A 19,479-nucleotide genomic window follows, 5' to 3' on the forward strand; every position below is an offset into this window, starting at 1 on the left:
AAAGTCGTCTAAAGAGCTGAAATGCGTTGCGAGAATGTGAGTCTGGATGGCAGAATTCACTGATAAGTTGCGTAAGAATGATCTATGTTTACAATGACCGGCCACATTCTGAAAATTTTGAAGCAGAAAGTAGGCATAGAGAGGTAAGCGCTAGTAAAGTGTCTCCAGAAAAGAAGCATTTGCTGGGCACAGTGGGCCACAATTGTAATTCAAGCACTTTGGTAGGCCAAGGCGGGTGAATCACGTGGTCGGGCGTTCAAGACCAGCCTGGCCAAGACGGCCAAACCCCAGTCTACTAAAAATACAAAAGTTAGCCGGGTGTGGTGGCAGGCGCCTGTAATCCCAGCTACTTGGGAGGCTGAGCCAGAGAACTGCTCTCTCCCTCCGGGAGACGGAGGTTGCAGGGAGCGGAGATTGTGCCACTGCACTCCATGCACTCCAGCCTGGGTGACAGCTGGGTGACAGATTGAGTCTCCATCCAAAAAAAAAAAAAATGTGGTCTAATAATCCTCAGAACTGGAGGAAGAACCATAACTGGTTGATTTTGTTTTTAACCTTATGTATGCCAGGCATGCTAGCCTTGTATACATACAAGGCTAAAGGAGCAAAGGTGCAGGAAGCCATCTTGAGGGATTCGCATATTCTTGAGAGACTGGCCAGCTGCTGAGAGAAGTCAGTTGTTCATCCTCACTGTATATGATGAAAATCTGGTGACAGTCCATTGCTGGGCACAGAATTTAGACAAAAGGGCTCTCTGCTATGTCAGGCAAGTGAGGCATATTTTTGCACAATCCTTGTAATTCTAAACTCTTTGGGAAACAATACAATTACATCCAAACAGGAAAGGTCTGTGGTTGATTTTATCTATACAAGTTTAAAACATAATGTTTAGTTGTTTCTAATTATAGGACACAACTTAATTTTTAAAAAGATTCCAAACTATACAAATAAGTTCAGAAAAGTGAAGTACTATTGAACCGTCTGGAAAACATACATGTATGTGAAATAATGCAATGCATAGTTTTGCAGGGGACTTTGTTCAAAGTTTGTCGAAATACCATGGTCCAAGATAGACTAACATTGACCGAATATTTTTGATGGTCGGTAAGAATACTAAATCACAAATCAAGGGAAAATTAAAATAAACTATGTTTAAAGAGAAACGTACTTTAGCTCAGACCCCGAGACTTAAAACAATTTTGTGATTCAGGAAGGTTGAATTCAGACCCTAACTGGGCAGCCTCCAACATTTTCATTAAGGTTTGGATTCTTAAAATTTTTCAGTCTTCAGAATCCTCTGGCAGTCTGATGAAACCTACACTTTTTTTTTTTTTTTTTTTGAGATGGAGTCTCGCTCTGTCACCTAGGCTGGTGTGTGCAGTGGCGCAGTCGGCTCACTGCAAGCTCCATCTCCCAGGTTCATGCCATTCTCCTGCCTCTGCCTCATGACTAGCTGGGACTACAGGCACCCGCCACCACGCCCGGCTAATTTTTTTGTATTTTTAGTAGAGATGGGGTTTCACCGTGTTAGCCAGGATGGTCTCATCTCCTGACCTCGTGATCCGCCTGCCTCGGCCTCCCACACTGCTGGGGTTACAAGCGTAAGCCACCACGTCCGACCCAGATTATTTTCATAAATAAGATACTTAAAGTAATTCATAAGGTTACAACTGTATTAGATCAATAATATTAAAATAATTATCAAACCACTTGACAGTGTGTTTTTGTTGATATATCAAATATCTAATAATAATAGTACTTTGGAAATAAGCAAGCACGATTTTCAAGATTCTTGCAACAACTATAACCTACAAACTTGTTATTTCTATCAGTCACACTCAATGGAAGAAAATTCTAAATTTCAGCTAGTTAATGAATAGATGAAAAAAAAAAAAAAAAACTCCCCTAATCCATATTCTGGGACACCTTGATTCCTATTTATTGATCCCTTGAAGTCGGTGGACAGCATATTAAGAAACAATAGTTATAATGACACCACAGAAAGACTAGAATGTAGTACTTGTGTTTAAAAATAAAAGTATCAGCAAATTGTTTGGATGATGAATTGCTCTCCACTCCCTTCCTTGACACTGGCATTTCCAGAACTTAGATGCTCTTATATGTAAAAGCCTACTCTAGTGCACCATTGAGTTTTTCAGGATTGGACATCAGATTTTGTAGTTCTTGGACCTCTAGGTATACACCACGTCTCTGACAAGAAGCCCTTTTTCTTTTTTAACTTTTTTTTTTTTTAAGTTTTGAGACAAGGTCTCACTGTCATCCAGGCTGGAGTGAAGTACTACGATCATAGCTCACTGTATCCTTAAAAGCCTGGGCACAGGGACTAAGGGAGCGTGCCAACCATGCTTTACTAATTTACTTTTTTGTAAAACCAGTAGTCTCCAACATTTTTGACACCAGAGACTGGTTTTGTCTAAGACAAATATACTACGGACGAGGGGATGCAGGGGCTGGGGGCGATGGTTTCCAGACTAAAACTGCTCCAACCTCAGATCATCAGGCATTAGATTGTCACAAGGAGCCTGAAAGCTAGTTCCCTTGCATGCGCCATTCACAATACGGTTTGAGCTTATGAGAATCTAATGCTGCAGCTAACCTAACAGGCAGTGGAGCTCAGGTGGTTAATGTTCACTCACCCCTCAGCTGTGCGGCCCAATTCATAACGTGCCACTGACAAGAACCGTACCGGTGGGTGGCCAGGGGAAATGGGGACCTCTGGCATAGATGGTAGTCCGGCTATATTGCGCAGGATGGTCTTGAATCCTGGACTGAATTCTCCCACCTCAAGACTTTTCAACTCAGCTGTATCACAACTTAAACCTATAGTTAACTGTCATAGAAATTAAGTTTCCAGTGTTACGCCATTTTAAAATAATGTGGGTGGCTCTTAAAAGAGCCTTTGGGTTCTTTCGAAATCGGCCTCCTGGAAAGTTCTCTTTACTTGCTAGATGTGGCCTTTCTAATATTAGCTTTATGATGTTGAGTCAATTTTGGCTTCGTGGCCCTTGCCTTCACTGGGCTCTTCTGCTGTTGCTTACTCTTGGCTCCTTTAGCCTTTCTCCCGCTCCTAACAGCTTTTTTAGGAGCTGTCGCCCTCGGTTTCTTGGCTCTCTTATTGGTTTTAGCAGTCTTTGGTGACTTGGAGTCCCTGGATAAAACCAGCTTCTTGGTCTTGGCAGAAGCTGACTTGTTAGCCTTCCTCCTGGTAGATTTAGGAAGGACCTTCTTACTAAGCTTAAAGGAACCGGAGGCACCAGTACCCCTGGTTTGCACCAGAATTCCCTTGTTCACTAAGCTCTTGAGGGACAGTTTGATGCGGCTGTTATTCTTCTCCACGTCGTAGCCAGCAGCGGCCAGTGCCTTCTTGAGCGCAGCCAGAGACATACCTACTCGTTCCTGTGACACTGAAAGGGCCTCGGTGATTAACTTGGACACAGAGAGGTTCGGTGCTTTGCAACTTGCACTTGTCAAGCCAGCCGGCTTCTTCCCTCTCTTCTTGGTTAGAGGTTTCTCCATGACGGCTGGAACAGCACCGGCAGAAGCTGCAGGCACGGTTTCAGACATAACAGCAGAGAAACGCTAAATGTAATAACCAGCGAAAAGCGTAAAACGCCACAGGGCCTCGGGGCCTTATATAGGGTAGGGCGCGCTGTGATTGGTGCATCACCTAGGCACCGCCCCCGCCCCTTGGAGGAGGAGTATTTGTGTTTGTTTTACCCGGAAAAGTTGACTATAACAAACCCCCTCTGTACAGAATCTCCCAGGGTCTAGTGCTGAATGACCTGGGGAGATTCATATTTCACATGACTTTTCGCTTTTTAATGAAAAATGACCCTGGATGCCAAAACTATTCGAGAAAGCCCTCGATTTTCAGTCAAATCAAGGAGAGGAACAAAACTTCCCCTTTCCCTTGTAAATTAATAAGTAATTTTTGGCAGAAGACTTATTTCATCTCTTCAGAGTGGTCTTCCAAATGAATAGCTTCAAATCGGTAGAGGACATAAATTATTCACGCCATGATTTTTATTTAAAATTATTTATATATGTGATGGAAGTAACACAGATCTCTTAGTTGTCTAATTGCAGTCACAAAATGCTTATAGAATTGTCAAAAGACTGCAGAGGATGTCTTTATTCAGGCATGTGCAATCTAATAAACCATAATCCACAGGAACATGGGTTGTCTGTGATTAAAGGTGCTCCTAAGTCCCTGTAGCTTTATAGAAAACTCTCAAGGATGGGGTAATATCAAGATCTCAAACATTACGTAAGATTGGCCATAATCAGGCCACTCTCATGACCGGTGTCGTCAACTGAGTTTTGCTTATGGTTTCATTAATTGAAGTCCCCTCTATCCCCCTGCCCACCCCTACCTCCCCAGATAAACCAACACAGCCCCTCCCCTAAATTAACTATAAAACATGAGGTAGGAACCCTAGACTCAAGAACCTACTGGAAACTACAGACCCCATGTCTAACAAGACTGGGCAGGTTGGCTGGGTGCAGTGGTTCATGCCTATAATCCCAGCACTTCCAGAGGCTGGAGGCCGGGAGTTCAAGACTAAGTTGACCTGGTCCCTACCAGAAAAAAAAAAAAAAAAAAAACATAGCTGGGTGTGATGGCACATGCCTGCAGTCCCAGCTTCTGGGTAGACTGAAGAGGATCACTTAGAGCCCAGGAGTTTGAGGTTGCTACTATAGTCCAGCCTGGGCAGACCCCCATCTCTGAATTGCTTAATTAATTAATTAATTAACTGAGCTGGCAGATTTGGCTGCATAGCTGTGGGGAAAGGGTTGTTGGAATAATGTCCACTATGCTCCCCTGAGCTTCTACTGGAACAGGTCTTTGTGAGAGGCCTGGAGATAAGAGATTGCTCACAAAGGCCAAGGCCTTTCTGGGATGCTGAGTGAGTTTACTGTGGTCACAGCCTAGGGTCTCAGCAAAGGAAAACTCCATAAGGGCCGTTTTGTGAAGATCCCCAAATACTTGTGTGAGACATTTGGTAGACACTGGAAGTTTTTGTTTTGTTTTGTTTTGTTTTGTTTTGTTTTGTTTTGTTTGAGACAGAGTTTTGCTCTTGTTGCCCAGGCTGGAGTGCAGTGGTGTGATCTCGGCTCAGTTCAACCTCCACCTCCCAGGTTCAGGCAATTCTCCTGCCTCAGCCTCCCAATTAGCTGGGATTATAGGCGCCCACCGCCACGTCTGGCTAATTTTTTGTATTTTTAGTAGAGATGGGGTTTCATCATATTGGCCAGGCTAGTCTCGAACTCCCCACCTCAGGTGATCTGCCCGCCTCTGCCTCTAAAGTGCTGGGATTACAGGCCTGAGCCACCACACCTGGCCGACATTGGAAGTTTTTAAGCACGTAATTTGTTGTATCGTTGTAGTTGTCTTGGGTTTAGATTTATTACATAAACAATCATTATTGAGAAGGGCCCACAGTCAGAGGTTGGGAGTCTGCTGCAATAGTCTCAGAAACATGGCAAAGATCTTGCCTAAGGGGACAGTGTGGTAAAGGAGAGAGTCTACATTTGAAATATTTCTGAAACAAAAGTCAAAAGATAAGACTTCAAACTTCTGATTGCAAAGTGAGGTAGAAAAGTTTCTTTCTCTCTCTCTGTTATACCCATACAAACACACATATGCACAAACACCTGAAAAAAAAAAAAAAAAAATTCAGGAAACAGGCCAGGTAAGGTGACTCACACCTATAATCCCATAAATTTGGGAGGCTGAGGCTAGTGAATCACTAGAGCCCAGGAGTTCAAGGCCAGCCTAAACAACATAGCAAGACCCTACCTCTACAATTAAAAAAATACCTGGGTGTGGTGGCATGTACCTGTGATCCCAGTTACTCAAAAGGCTGAGGTGGGAGAATCACTTGGGCCCAGAAGGTCAAGGCTGCAGTGAGCATGATCGTGCCACTGCACTTTAGCCAGGGCAACAGAGTAAGACCCTGTCTCAAAAAAAAAAATTTTTTTTTTTCCGGAAAACACCAGCACTTTAGTATATTCTATTGTGGACTAGTTCATTTTTAAAAGAACACTGGCTTGGAAATCATGAGATTGATTTCACAACTCACTAAAGCACTGTGTCACTCAGTTTGGAAAATATTTCTCTTTAGAGAGATTACAGGTATATATTTCTGAGCACCTGTATGTTTTTACATTTGTTTGGCTTCTCTGACCTTTGATATTTTCTGAGTGTTGTACCAGTAAATATTAGTGGCTAGGGGTCAAATTGTGGATCAGGTTGATCCATATTTACAAGTTGACAGATATGTTACTCCATTGCTTTAAAACTAACACAGAATTAGAGAATTTAGAAAATTCTTACATTCCGTAATTTAAGACCCAGAAAAAAATGATTCATACTTTGCATTAGATAGCTAAAAAGGTACCATAAAAACAAACGATATCCACATATATATTGTATATAGTGCTTCTCTTGTGCCAGTCACTATCCTAAGTTTTTCTCCCCTCCCCCAAAACTGTAGGAATTCAGTTTATAGGTGAAAAAACTGAGGCACAGGAATGTCACATGACTTGCCCTCGCTGTGTTGCCCAGGCTGGTCTTGAATTCCTGGACTCAAGCAATCCTCTTTCTTCATCCTCTCAAAGTGCTGGGACTACAGGCATAAGCCACTGTGCCCAGTCAGGAAATTCAGTCTTCTAAACATTCATTATTGAAATCATACTTCCATAAACATTTTCTTAGATAAACTTTGGCATCTCTAACTTCTAAGTAGCAAAGTCATGGAAACAGTCACAAAGAAAATAACTATTCTCTTTTAAAAATAATAAATTCTTATCTCTGGTGACAAGAAAAGTATACAGCCCATTTTTTAAAGTATTAATTTTACATTCTAGTTTTTTTTAATGTTTACCATATATTTCTCTTTCTACATATGTATGAGAGTGAATAAAATAAAGGCATCTACAGATTTTTACATGTTCAGTGAGATCAGCAGGATTTCACTTGACAGCACTCTTACCATACTCACTTCTTGGCTTTTCCTGATATCTAACATTTTTAAAACAAGTACTCCCTTTCCATACGATTCTTCCTTTTTCAAGAACTATTTTTGAACTTCATATTTGATTCGCAATAATTTTCACACATTATTTTACCATTAACCTTAACTCTCTGTTCAAATGATTTCTTCATTTTCAAAGTATTTTATTTGAACTGCTTTTTTTTGTTCAACTACTGAGTATTTAATTTGTCTGTTTTGTAGAAAGGGTATGTAGATAATTCCATGTTTTGTAAAAGTTGTCTCTAAAAATCTACGAAGTGCAAGTATGATGCTATTACAGGGCTGAGAGACACAGAAACAAAAACAATAAAAAAAATTTTTTTAAAGTATTATTTGGTCTCTAAAGAATTTATCTATTTTGGGAGATAAAATCCAAACATAAGCAATGACAACAATTATTTTGTGCTTAAATCAACGTCCAAGACAATAATTGACCCAGGATTTCAAGGCAGGGTGTCTTGAAATCACTGAGAGAGTATAGCAAAGAGGGTGTCCTCTCTGTTCAGATGAACCTGAATAATTTGCTCAGTAGGTTTCTGCTGCTCATTTATAAACTGCACATCTTCTGTAGTCCTGGAAAATGTCTAAGAGGAGAGGGGAACTAACATCAAGGCCACCATTTAATTAGGAAGTTCTGCAAGTACCTGACCTGGAAGAAAGATTAACATAGCTGAAAATCACCCATAGGGGAAACATCTAGGTAATCTTATTTCTGTTCCACCTGACATTTCAACCTCTCTTTTCAGCTCTATGTATATAAGCACTTATATGTAAGTATAGAAATGTACCCACATCGTGTTGTTTTTTAAATCTATGCTTAACATGTATAATGCTAACAACACAGACTGATGTCCAAAACATTTCTATGAACAGCTCATTACTGGATGACTGAAATAATTTTTCCAAGCCACTTGGAGGCTAGTGAGTCAGTTTTCAAAAGCAAGGAGAGAAAAACATTAGAATTTAGGTGATGTTTCTCTTGCATTGTAATCCAGAATACAGAATAGTCAGAAAAAAGCAGAAAGTCTTTCTTGTTAAATTTTCTGAAAACCAAGGTGTGAATTAAGATGGTACATGCCTACTTCCCTTTGCCTTTAGCCTTTTTTCCTGCATGGAACATAGATATGACCCCTAGACATGCTGCAGATGACCATGAGGTTGAAAGCGATATGGAAGATAGCTAACACAGGATGATAGAAGAGACCTGCATACTTGGGCAGCCTAGACAGCTCCTGACAGCCCCCAACAAACCACCCTAGCCTTCTTGCCAATTGAGAAAAACAAATCCCTTTCTGGCTAATCCACTGTAAGTGAATTTCTGCAAAATGTGGCCCAATGTATCCATAATTGATATATAAATATTAGTTTAGTGGGTGGCACCTCTCCATGAGCATGTCGACTTCATAAGGCTAAAATTTTTGTCTGTCATGTGCAATTGTCCCATTACAGTGCCTGGTACATGGGAACAGCTCAACTGTGCATACCCACTGAAGAAACAGATGCATGGCCAATCAAATTTCCAGGTATATCTCATATCTTTCCATTAAAAAAAAGTAAACATACAGCATATCTCCTTCCAGTGTATTTATTTTTCTCTCTAGGACCAATTTACAGTCTATCAGCAGTGCATGAGCACCTGTTTCAACACATACAAACCCCTCCAAGACTATAAGGATATCATTAAGCTTTATATCACTGTCAGTTAAGTGGTAAACAGTTTTGTACATACTTTGCATTTTTGTTTTTCATGAGGTTCAATGTTTTACATGGGTAAGTTGTTAGAATATATTTATTCAAGATGAGGCATTTCTCTCCTGGTGAGACATCTTGGTCTAATGCTGACTCTGGGGACATTTGGCTGTTGACTGTGAGGTGGCTATCTACATGTGGAGTTGAAGAGTCCTGACCTGGGATTGAGGAGAACAAGGTCAACTTCTCACCTCACTTGTTTCTGGTCTTTGTGACCTTGGACAAGTTTAACTTTTATCTCTCCTAGTCTTAGTTTTCTTGTCTGTAAGTGACAGCAATGATGCTGTCTTAGTTGGCTTGGGCTGCCAGAACAAAATACCATAGATTGTGTGGTTTAAACAACAAAATTTTATCACAGTTCTGGAGGCTGGAAGTCTCAGAGCAGGGTATAGCATGGCTGGATTCTGGTGAGGGCTCTCTTGCCGGCTTGTAGAGTGCTACCTTCTCACAGTGAGCTCACATAGCCTTTCCTCAGTATGTGTGCAGAGCTCTCTTTCTCTTTTTTTAAAAAAATAATTTAATTTGGAAGACCACGTACAGAATCTTCCTCTTCTTATAAGGCCACCAATCCTGGCCAGTTAGGAACACATCCTAATAACCTCATTTAACCTTAATTACCTCTTATAAGTCCTGTCTAGGAATAGAGTCATATTGGGGCTCACGGCTTCAATATACGAATTTGGGGGGATGGGGAGACAATTCAGTCCATAGTAAACACTTTCTCTAAGAGTAGTTATAATGTTTATAAGAGACAATGTAGGTAACAGTAGTTTCAGTTGCATGCAGCTAAGTGCAGTTTAGTATCCCTTCAGAGTCCTCCGCAGAAGAGGCACCTGATAAATATTATTTATTTGGCCTTAACCTAAGGTATTATTCTTTATATAGTGCCTTCCCATGGAATGATTGATATCATGTTTATTATTTTGTAGCACAGTTTATTTCTAATAAGGTCATGGCTAACAAGAAACATGGGAAAAATGACCCTCACTAATAAAGTCATTAAAATAAAGAAATGTAATTTCAATTTTTTTTCTTTTTGGGGGCCTATTAGGTTAACAATGCTTTTAAAAATCTATTGTAACTATGAGTGCTATAAAACAGGAATTTCCATATTATGGTGGGATTATAAATTGGCATGATGCTGATAGCAATTTGGCAATGTACATGTTAAGAACCTTAGAAAATGTTTTTCACCTTTGATTTAGTATTTCCACTTCATGAAGTCTATCTTTAGGAAATAATACTTGAACAAAGATTTATGTAGAAAGATGTGTGAGCTTTATAATCTATAATGCATAAAATGGGAATCAATTGAAATAGTCAATAACGAATACATAATTATCAGCATATCCATAAATTATACATCCATAAAAAATGTTTCTAAGTATATTTATCTAAATATATATATCATATGCATCTAAATTTATTTTATATATGATACATGATGTGAGATATAAATATATATGAATATTAATATATATGCTATACATATAAAAAGAATAGGAGATACTAGGAGTTATTTTAATTTTGTCTTTATGTTTCTCATTTCATAAATGTCTATGAAGAACATTTTAATAGTTTTATACATAGAAAAAAACAAGCTAATTTTTCTTAGCCAGGTGTTCATTGGTCTTTTTTTGATTGTTCAAAATACCTCCATTTATCTTCTTTTAGGATCACTCATTCTCATTGGTTTATTTGCAAGATGAAACAGTGTCCAGCAGTGACGACTGTTGGAAAAGATGTGTCTAAAAGCTGTTGTCTCCCCTGGAGAAAAGAGAGTGATTGATTCACTTCTGTAATTTATCAGATATGAGATATTATATTTGACTCTGAAAACAATGATAATGATGATGGCTAAAGTTCATTGGATGTTTGCTCTCTGCCAGGCAGTGTTTTAGGCACTTCACATAATAGATACCAAGGCATTTAGTCGTCACAACAACCTTATAAGACACCTACTGTCATTCTCCTTGTGTTATAGATGAGGAAATTAAGTCACAGAAAGGTTAAGTTTCCCAGGTAGCACAGCTGTTGGATAGTGAGCCTGTGCAGTAAAGCCACACCCTCTAGCTCTTGAATTTCTGTATGCTCTTAAAAGATGAACATAACCTAGTCATTGTCCTAAGGTTCCATTTGATCTAACCTTGAAGGATAAGAATTTGTCCAGCGAGGAAAACGACTTAGTGTTTATGAAAAAGAAGATATAGTGACAAAGTTCAGGTCGTGGGGAATGTCTGATTTTGAGAGCCTAGAACCCTCAGCACTCTCTCTAAACCCTCCAAAACGCCCTTACTCTGTTGCCTGTTGAGCATCTTTGATTCACTCTTGAGGCTAGCAGTTTTCCTTCCATTCAAGATCTCAGAACCTGTATTGTCTCTGCAGAATTTTTAAACATGCAATTTTATTTTTTAATTTCTAAAAATATATTTATTTCAGTGCACTGAAGCTCAAATGTGTGTGTTTTAAAATCTAGTGTCCAAGGTTCATTACCCCAATTGTTTAAGCAAGTCTAACAACAAAAGGGGCACATTTTAATTTTCAATTTTTTTTTTTTTTGTTCTATCCTACAGCTGAATTTGATCCAATAATAGTAGACAAAAAAGTGAAAAGAAAACTAAGGACAAGACAATAAAGGAAGGGAGAATGGGGGAAGAGGAGGGAGAAAAGTGAAAACAAAGTTTATTCATATTTATCTTGAATCCAATTCTTTTACCATTTGAAAACTTGATATGGTCAGAGAATAAGTCTAGAATTTTAAGTGATGAGGACAAAGTTTTACCACAGGTGGCCTCCTCTACATAGGTCTATTTCCTCATAGAATGAGAGAAACCCCATCATTTCTGTTCTTTTACCCTTCTGAGCCAGCAGCAAGGAGATCTAATATCAAGGCATGAGCAACTGTAGAAACATGAGACCAGATGTCTCTATTAATTATTCTACAAATTGTGCATTGGATGATAAGGTTACATGAATCTTTAAATCAGCAAACCAGACTCTCATTATTATTACATATTTTTTCCTCCTCAGAACTGAGGTGAGGCAGGGTACAGTGACTCACGCTAGTAATCCCAACAATTTGGGAGGCTGAGGCAGGAGGATCACTTAAGCCCAGGAGTTTGAGACCAGCCTAGGCAACACAGTAGGACCCCAACCCTACAAAAAACTTTTTTAAAAATTAGCTGAGCATGGTGGTGTACACCTATTATGGTTCCAGATATTCAGGAGGCTGAGGCAGAAGGATCACTTCAGCCCAGAAGTTGGAGGTTACAGTGAGATGCGATTGCGCCAGTCCACTCCAACCTGGCAGCCTGAGCAACAAAGCGAGACCCTGTCTCTGAAAAAAAGAACTGAGGTCAGGGAGTAGTAACAAAGCAGCTCATCTCCAGATTTACTCCTTTTCTTAATTATAATGAACTCATGATACTTGAGGATATGTCAAACTGATCTTCAGACCCCAAAGAACTGACTCAGAGCCTAGAATACCTTTCAGGAAATGTTGCAGTGGTATACTCTACTCAATTTAATTTTATGTTTGGTCATCCAGCATTACACAGGCTAAAGGCAGGAAAAGGTTTACTAATTTTTAATGTCTTTTAATTTAGGACTACTGGGATTGTCTGGTAATGTGCTGGATATATATATCCTTCCAAATCTAGAAGATTTAAGAGAAATGATAGTTATCATTCTTTAAGTCCTTAAGAATATGCCTAGAGAGCTAATTTCATATAAGCGGGGAAAAACAAGTGTATTTTTTCTCAACATGTTGGACGCAGGTAAACATATTATGATCAACTGGCATTTTTATATCAAATAACTTATGAAATTCTTATAATGTATAGAAGGCCAACTCCTACCAAAGTTATCAGTCATAAGCTGCTTCAAGTCCTTTTAGGAGTGTCAAGATGGTTATAAATAAAATTTGTCAAACAGCAGTAAATACAGTGGTTTATATGCATTAAGGATCTTTAATCCTCACATATTTCTAGAAGGTAAGTGCTATTACCATCACCCATAAGGTATAGAGAAGGATACTAATGCACAGAGAGATTAAATGACCTGCCTCAGAGTCCCACAGCTGATATGTGGTGATCTTAGAGTCAAACTTGGAGTTGGTCTCCAGAGGCTTCAGTTTTTGTCATCATTGAGCAATGCTGTGCAGCCATTTTAGTAACATGATACCATGTCCAGAACTAGTGTTCTATAGTTGCTATTTCATTTAATCCTCACCTCATCTTTATGAGTAGGGCAATTATTACCACTCTATAGGCTCAGGGTAGTTGAGTTTGTTAAACTGTGACTCAAAGACATTTAATTATCGGTATACTATTTACTTGTGCACAGGGTATATCAAGCAATGGACTGATCTCACTCAACAAAGTATTTTAAAAAGATGGTTTATAAAATAGAAATGTGAGAAAAAAGCACCAAACTGTCTAGGAATAGGATGTTATGTTTGCACATTATTTTCAGTAGAAAAGAGTTTAGTATGGATAGTCTCTTCTTGTATAAACCAATACTGTTAAAAGAAAACAATTACTGATTCTCTAGAAACACTTAAGATTGGCTGTGCAGCACTGTGGCTATCTCTGTGTAATATTTTCCACTAACAATCAACATTTCCATGTTAGGTAGGCCATGTCTTCATGATTTCTGGTACCAGAGTTTTTCAACTCCTCCATTTTTGGTAATAACAGCTCATAAAGGAGCAAGTATAACCATGTGAGTTTGTTTATTTATTTATTTTTTGACAGTGACTTTGTAACATCATTTAATCATTTGCATATTAGAGAAGCAGAGAAGTAGGGCAAAAAAAAAAGTTATGAGGGTAATTGCAAATATTATAAGAATTCCTTAAAGTCCAAATTGTCTCCAAGAATTTAATTGACTTGTCTTAGTTAGATGAATAGGTCTCAAAGATCAGTTTGGTCAACTTTAATTAAACAAGTTCATTTTTCCTAATTGATTTTTTTGAATCAAATGTGGGCCATACGCAGAAATAAATTATCTAGTAAACATTCTTAAATAAATTATCTAGTAAACATTCTTATTTAGGAACTTTTAGTCAAGGTATAAAGGTCCTTGTTACAAACCTGCAAAAAGTTAGCACGCCATTCTCATAGTAAAATATAACTGAGATTTGTTTATTTCCTTGTTTTTTAATATGTGGGAGGGCCAGATCAAAATTTAATAACTGGTAAGACAGATAATGGAGAAAAGGACAAAACAGAATAATACCACAGGTAAAAGAAGGAAGAAGCTGTCTCTTTCAGACCTAATCTTCATCTGTAGACTTTGAAGAGGAAACTTCCCACTTCCAGAATTCTGGAGGTTTTTTAATGAATCTCAGAACTGTATTTTCAGTGACAGTGTATATCTCAGTGGGATTCCAAATGGGTTTACACTGGGAAGCACATGTCCATCTGCTCTGAAGTATAAAAGCAGTATTTGTTGTTTGAAGTACTGAAAATGGAGGCTCCAGCATTGTTATTATGTTGTCAGAGAAGATTGGCTATTACATTAAGATATGAATATAAATCATGGCTATATAAAAATAAGAAAAAGATTGAAGTCTTATTTTAGAGTGGCAATCCACAGTGAATTGAATGTACCACATTAATAAACAGTAACAACTTTTTAAATAAGTAAAGGCTCAAGGTAGTCATTATCTTGAATGCTTACTTGTGTTTCTCTGTAGCTACAGTGCTTGGTAGAGTCAGAGCTGTTTGGATTAACCATAGCCCTTAAATAAAGCAGGCAATTGTGTTCCCTCATAGGCATGAAGAAAACAGAGGCAGTCATCCAAAACCTGCATGGTCCTCTAGGCCCACAGGTATACAGTACGTGATTTACAAATCTAAAGTGGCAAAAGCAAGAGTATCTACTCTAAGGCTATCGTATGTTCTCTTATCTGTTTATCAATGGTTATTCAAAACTGTGTAAAAATTTTATTTGCATAAACTACACAGGTTTTTGTGATTTGTATTTTGTACCCTCCAATTTAGAAATTGTATAGGTATCCTAAGATTAAGCATTAATTTACTCAATTTAATAATATTCACCTAAATTCTTAAAGTTATCACACATTGTGAATTCAGTACTTAAGCTCACACATTGAATCCTTATAATTAGTAACATAAAATTTAATTCCATTTTTTCAAATGACATTATCTATTATGATTTAATTTGGTTCAATGAATAATTTACAATTTTAAAATTATAAATAAAGTGATGTTAACTCATCTCACCAGTACAGCTAGTGGAAGAAATATAGTACACTCAAATTAAATTAGTTTTTGCTTTTTAGAAAATGAACCCTAAACTTGTGTATACTATAATATTATACTAATATTATTTTTACATTATGATAAGAAGCCATTTTCAAAATGAAATTAAGCCAATTTGTCCAAAAAATAATCTTGATTAGATATGTTATGTATTTTCCCTATAAAAGAACATACCTAATAAAAAAGGTATTAACATTTTTAAGTTATGTAAAAATTGTGAAGTATTTTTTTTTAACAAAATACTTTAACCTGTTAACTAAGAACACTAATGAAACTCACACTTAAACTTCTTTTCTCTGAGTTACAACTTAAACAGGCAGCACATTTAAAGCACAAGGAAAATTTTTAATTTTTTTAGACAAATGAATTTTTATTTAAATTGATGTATTTTAAGTCTTTATGTAAGCCAACTAAAATTTAAGATTATATTATAATTAATTAATTCCCTGAAGTGGATAATTTCACAGTTATTTAAATTCATAAAATAAGATAGTCTTTTCTGGGCACGGTGGCTCACGCCTGTAATGCCATCACTTTGGGAGGCTGAGGTGGATCACCTGAGTTCGAGACCAGCTTGGCCACCATGGCGAAACCCCATCTCTACTAAAAATACAAAAATTAACCAGGCGTGGTGGTGTGCCTGTAATCATAGTTACTGGGGAGGCTGAGGCAGGAGAATCGCTAGAACCCGGGAGGCGGAGGTTGAAGTTAGCTGAGATTGTGCCACTGCACCCCAGCCTGGGCGACAGAGCAAAAGTCTGTCTCAAAAAAAAAAAAAAAAAAAAGATAGTCTCAATCTTATTGCCAATTAGAAAAGCTAACTGTGCTAATACAACAGAATTTAAAGTGGATTAAAAACAGAGCCATAGGTTTTCTATTTAGTATGTTGATCAGTTAAAGAAATAAAGGTATGTAATCAAGATCAGATGTCCCTCAGGTGGCACCATTGCTGAAAATATGAATAATTCTCTGATCCTCAGTTTAGTAAAAAATTCTAGTTTCCAGTGTCATATCCCTTACAATAAACTCATTAAGGTTTAGAAAATATTAAATCTTTGTTTTATTCAGATATTGAAAGCAATCTTTTTTTTTCCTGACTCAATAGTCCAATTTGTAACAACATGATGTTTCTTCTATCCTCTAACCTTACTTAAAGAACCTGAAGGGGCAATAATGTGAAATTAGTAAAATTAATAATAAGCTGTAGAGCCTTTGGCATAGCAGTTACTGAGACCAGACATTCGGTTTCCTTGATTTCCTTTTTGTCTCCTGTTAGTCTTAACACTTTCTTAAAGTCAAAAGTTACAACAGGGCAGCTATTTCATATTCATATCATCTTAACACAGGAATACTGGTTTTGCAGATATCGACAACTATTTGGACTCAAAAAAGACAAGTTTTCGAAGGTAGAAAGAGGCATACAAGCACAAAACATCAAATCTCATATAAAGCCAGAAAGAAAAACACCAACTCTCTAACCTTGTGTTCTCAGAGAGAATATCGACATCTTCAAACAAAAACACCCCAGAAAAAGGTTAATAAATAAACCAGATTTCCTGTCCTCTCCACTGACTAATCACTTAATGATGTGACCAGAAAACCATAATTCAAATTCTACTACTGCTACCAATATGCAACCAATCAGCCAAGTTCAAATAGAATAACCAAAGTTTATCGCGGACGATAAACTTTCAGGATGCAAAAGCCAAAGGAATGTGAACAGAAAACTCAAAGGGTTCAGGGCTAGACAAGATGTTTCCACGACACACATTTCTGTTGGTTCTTATTGTATGACTCACATAAACACTGTCTTGGTGGAAAATTCAGAAATAAATGACCGAGAAGTTAATGATTTGCTTACTGTGTACTTGTACAGAAGAGAGAACAAGCAATAGAATTATTTCATCTAACACAGGCAAAAACATAATTTACGTAAGAGAAAGGGGGAAAGGCGGGGAAAGAATCACCTTGGGAATACTGAATTTTGCTTGCAGATTTTGGTTACACTGATTAGTTAGTTGGCAGGTAGAAGAAAGGTCAGTCTGAATGTGAATAAGTCTTTGACCAGGTCCATTAGAGGCATAAAAAAATAAATTTAGGTCCGGCGCGGGGACTCACACCTGTAATCCCAGCACTTCCGGAGGGCAAGGTGGGCGGATCACCTGACGTCCTGAGTTCGAGACCAGCCTGACCAACATGGAGAAACCTCGTGTCTAGTAAAAATACAAAATTAGCCCGGTGTGGTGGCGCATGCCTGTAATCCCAGCTACTCCGGAGGCTGAGGCAGGAGAATGGCTTGAACCCGGGAGGTGGAGGTTGCTGTGAGCCAAGATCGCGCCATTGCACTCCAACCTGGGCAATAAGAGCGAAACTCCGTCTCAAAAAAAAAAAGAAGAAGAAGAAGAAAATTTACTTGTGAGAGACTCTGGAAATTTCATTTTTCATCAGAATTTCTCAGATAAGTTATCTAGGCAAGGCAGCCTGTGATTGCACAGCAGGGTTCAACTATAAGACCTTGTCTGAGACCAGAGAGGCCTTAGTTTATTTTCCAGTTGTGAAAGAAATTGCAGATTTAAGATCACACAGTCCTTATGTTAAATAACTTTGTAACCTGAATTACATGGTATTTAAATTTGTAAAAATCTGCTTTAACACTAATTTTATTTATTGTATATTCCCAGTTTTTAATGGAGAAAGCAAACTTCACTTCAAGGTGCTACAAACGTGTTCTAGACTTGAATAAAAAGATAGGTAAACTACTTCTAAACTTTCATCTTAAAATCTTTGCCTGGAAAAGACCATGAGTAAAATACTTAAGGGAATGTGGTATTTCCCAGGCCATAAAGCGGCCTGCAGTTGTCTAGGAAGGGAAGGTCTTCTAGGAGACACAGTGTATGTGCTAAGTTTAATGGCGTCTCCTCTTCATTCTCCCAACCAGCGCCTAGTCCTTACTGGCCTTCAGTTCAGTGTTCGAATGCTTGTCAATTTACCCAAGTTAGAGTTGGCTTCTTCTAAAGCAATTTGCAACCTTTTCTGCATGTTACAAGCCCCCTACAGAGATTTTAAGTTTCAATCAGGCAACACACCATTTATGGCTGAGCCCTGGGATTCAAGTAAAATTTGGTTTGAATCTTGAATAAACCAGTTGAACAGAATAAAATGTATGAAGCAACATCTGGCGCGGTGCTTACATCTTTAGGTTCTTACTGCCTTATTCTTATCAAAACCGACACGTATTATGTTAAAGGACTTTATTACCGGGGCAGTTGGAAACCAAGGCGACACAGCCTTCAGTATATTACGAAGGTGTGCGCCACGAAAACAGAGGGGGTGTCCTTAGCCAGTTACTCCCCAGGTTTCCACTCCGGTCCGCTATGTAAATAAGGGTTTCAAACCAGCTTTCTCTCGATTGGTTAATACGGCAGCCGTTGATCCAGGCGACGTAAACAGGGACAGACAGACAACTGGGTCCGAAACCTACGCGAGCCTGAGGTTTCTTCCGGGAACGCGGGGTTAGCAAAATGGCCGCTTGTCTCCATTTTAAATTTAAGCGCAACGAATTGACCCCAAACCCATTTTTAGTGGCTGGTTTCTTCCAGGCTCATGCCCCTTTGTCCCTAAGTTGCAGTACTTGTCCCCACCCTTCTCCAATCCCTAATATTCTTCCGCCGCCAAATAAAAATTTGGCGTCTGGCCACAGCTCTTTTAGTGGGTATGTGGGTGGCTCTTAAAAGAGCCTTTGGGGTTAAGTGTTAAGACGCTTACTTGAAAAGTTTACTTGGAGCTGGTGTACTTGGTGACGGCCTTGGTGCCCTCCGACACGGCGTGCTTGGCCAGCTCTCCGGGAAGGAGCAAGCGCACGGCGGTCTGTATCTCCCTGGAGGTGATGGTCGAGCGCTTGTTGTAATGCGCCAGGCGGGAAGCCTCCCCCGCGATACGCTCAAATATGTCGTTAACGAAAGAATTCATGATCCCCATCGCCTTGGAAGAGATGCCGGTGTCGGGGTGGACCTGCTTCAGCACCTTGTACACATAAACAGAGTAGCTCTCCTTGCGGCTGCGCTTGCGCTTTTTCCCATCTTTTTTCTGCGCCTTGGTCACCGCCTTCTTGGAGCCCTTCTTCGGGGCGGGAGCAGACTTGGCTGGCTCAGGCATCTTTAACACCAGAAATGTGTCGGAAGTAAACAACGGATTTCTGCTACTTATAGGGCTTTTATGCTAATGAGGGATGGAGAGTACCTCTTAGTTAATTGGAAGACAAACTGCAGAGTTGTCATCCGTGGGCCGAGCTATGCAAATGAGGTATGAAAGCGCAGCTTTTCTATTGGCTACCTGACTAGTATTTGCTACCGACCAATCGAAAAGTCGGATTTACTCCCTAGCAA

The 19,479-nt window shown here is 38.8% G+C and overlaps 2 protein-coding genes across 2 annotated transcripts; both read right to left on the reverse strand.

Moving 5' to 3' along the window:
- Positions 1–2,401: 2,401 nt before the first annotated feature.
- H1-6 (H1.6 linker histone, cluster member) lies at positions 2,402–3,844 on the reverse strand. The gene has a single exon (XM_007973486.3). The coding sequence runs from the start codon at positions 3,583–3,585 to the stop codon at positions 2,959–2,961; it is 627 nt and encodes a 208-aa protein (XP_007971677.1). The 5' UTR covers positions 3,586–3,844; the 3' UTR covers positions 2,402–2,958.
- Positions 3,845–18,806: 14,962 nt separating this feature from the next.
- H2BC4 (H2B clustered histone 4) lies at positions 18,807–19,284 on the reverse strand. Its single transcript, XM_007973484.3, has one exon. It carries the CDS (start codon positions 19,247–19,249, stop codon positions 18,869–18,871), a length of 381 nt encoding a protein of 126 aa, XP_007971675.1. The 5' UTR covers positions 19,250–19,284; the 3' UTR covers positions 18,807–18,868.
- Positions 19,285–19,479: the final 195 nt, after the last annotated feature.

This window comes from Chlorocebus sabaeus, chromosome 17 (assembly GCF_047675955.1).
Source record: "Chlorocebus sabaeus isolate Y175 chromosome 17, mChlSab1.0.hap1, whole genome shotgun sequence".
NCBI lineage: Eukaryota > Metazoa > Chordata > Mammalia > Primates > Cercopithecidae > Chlorocebus > Chlorocebus sabaeus.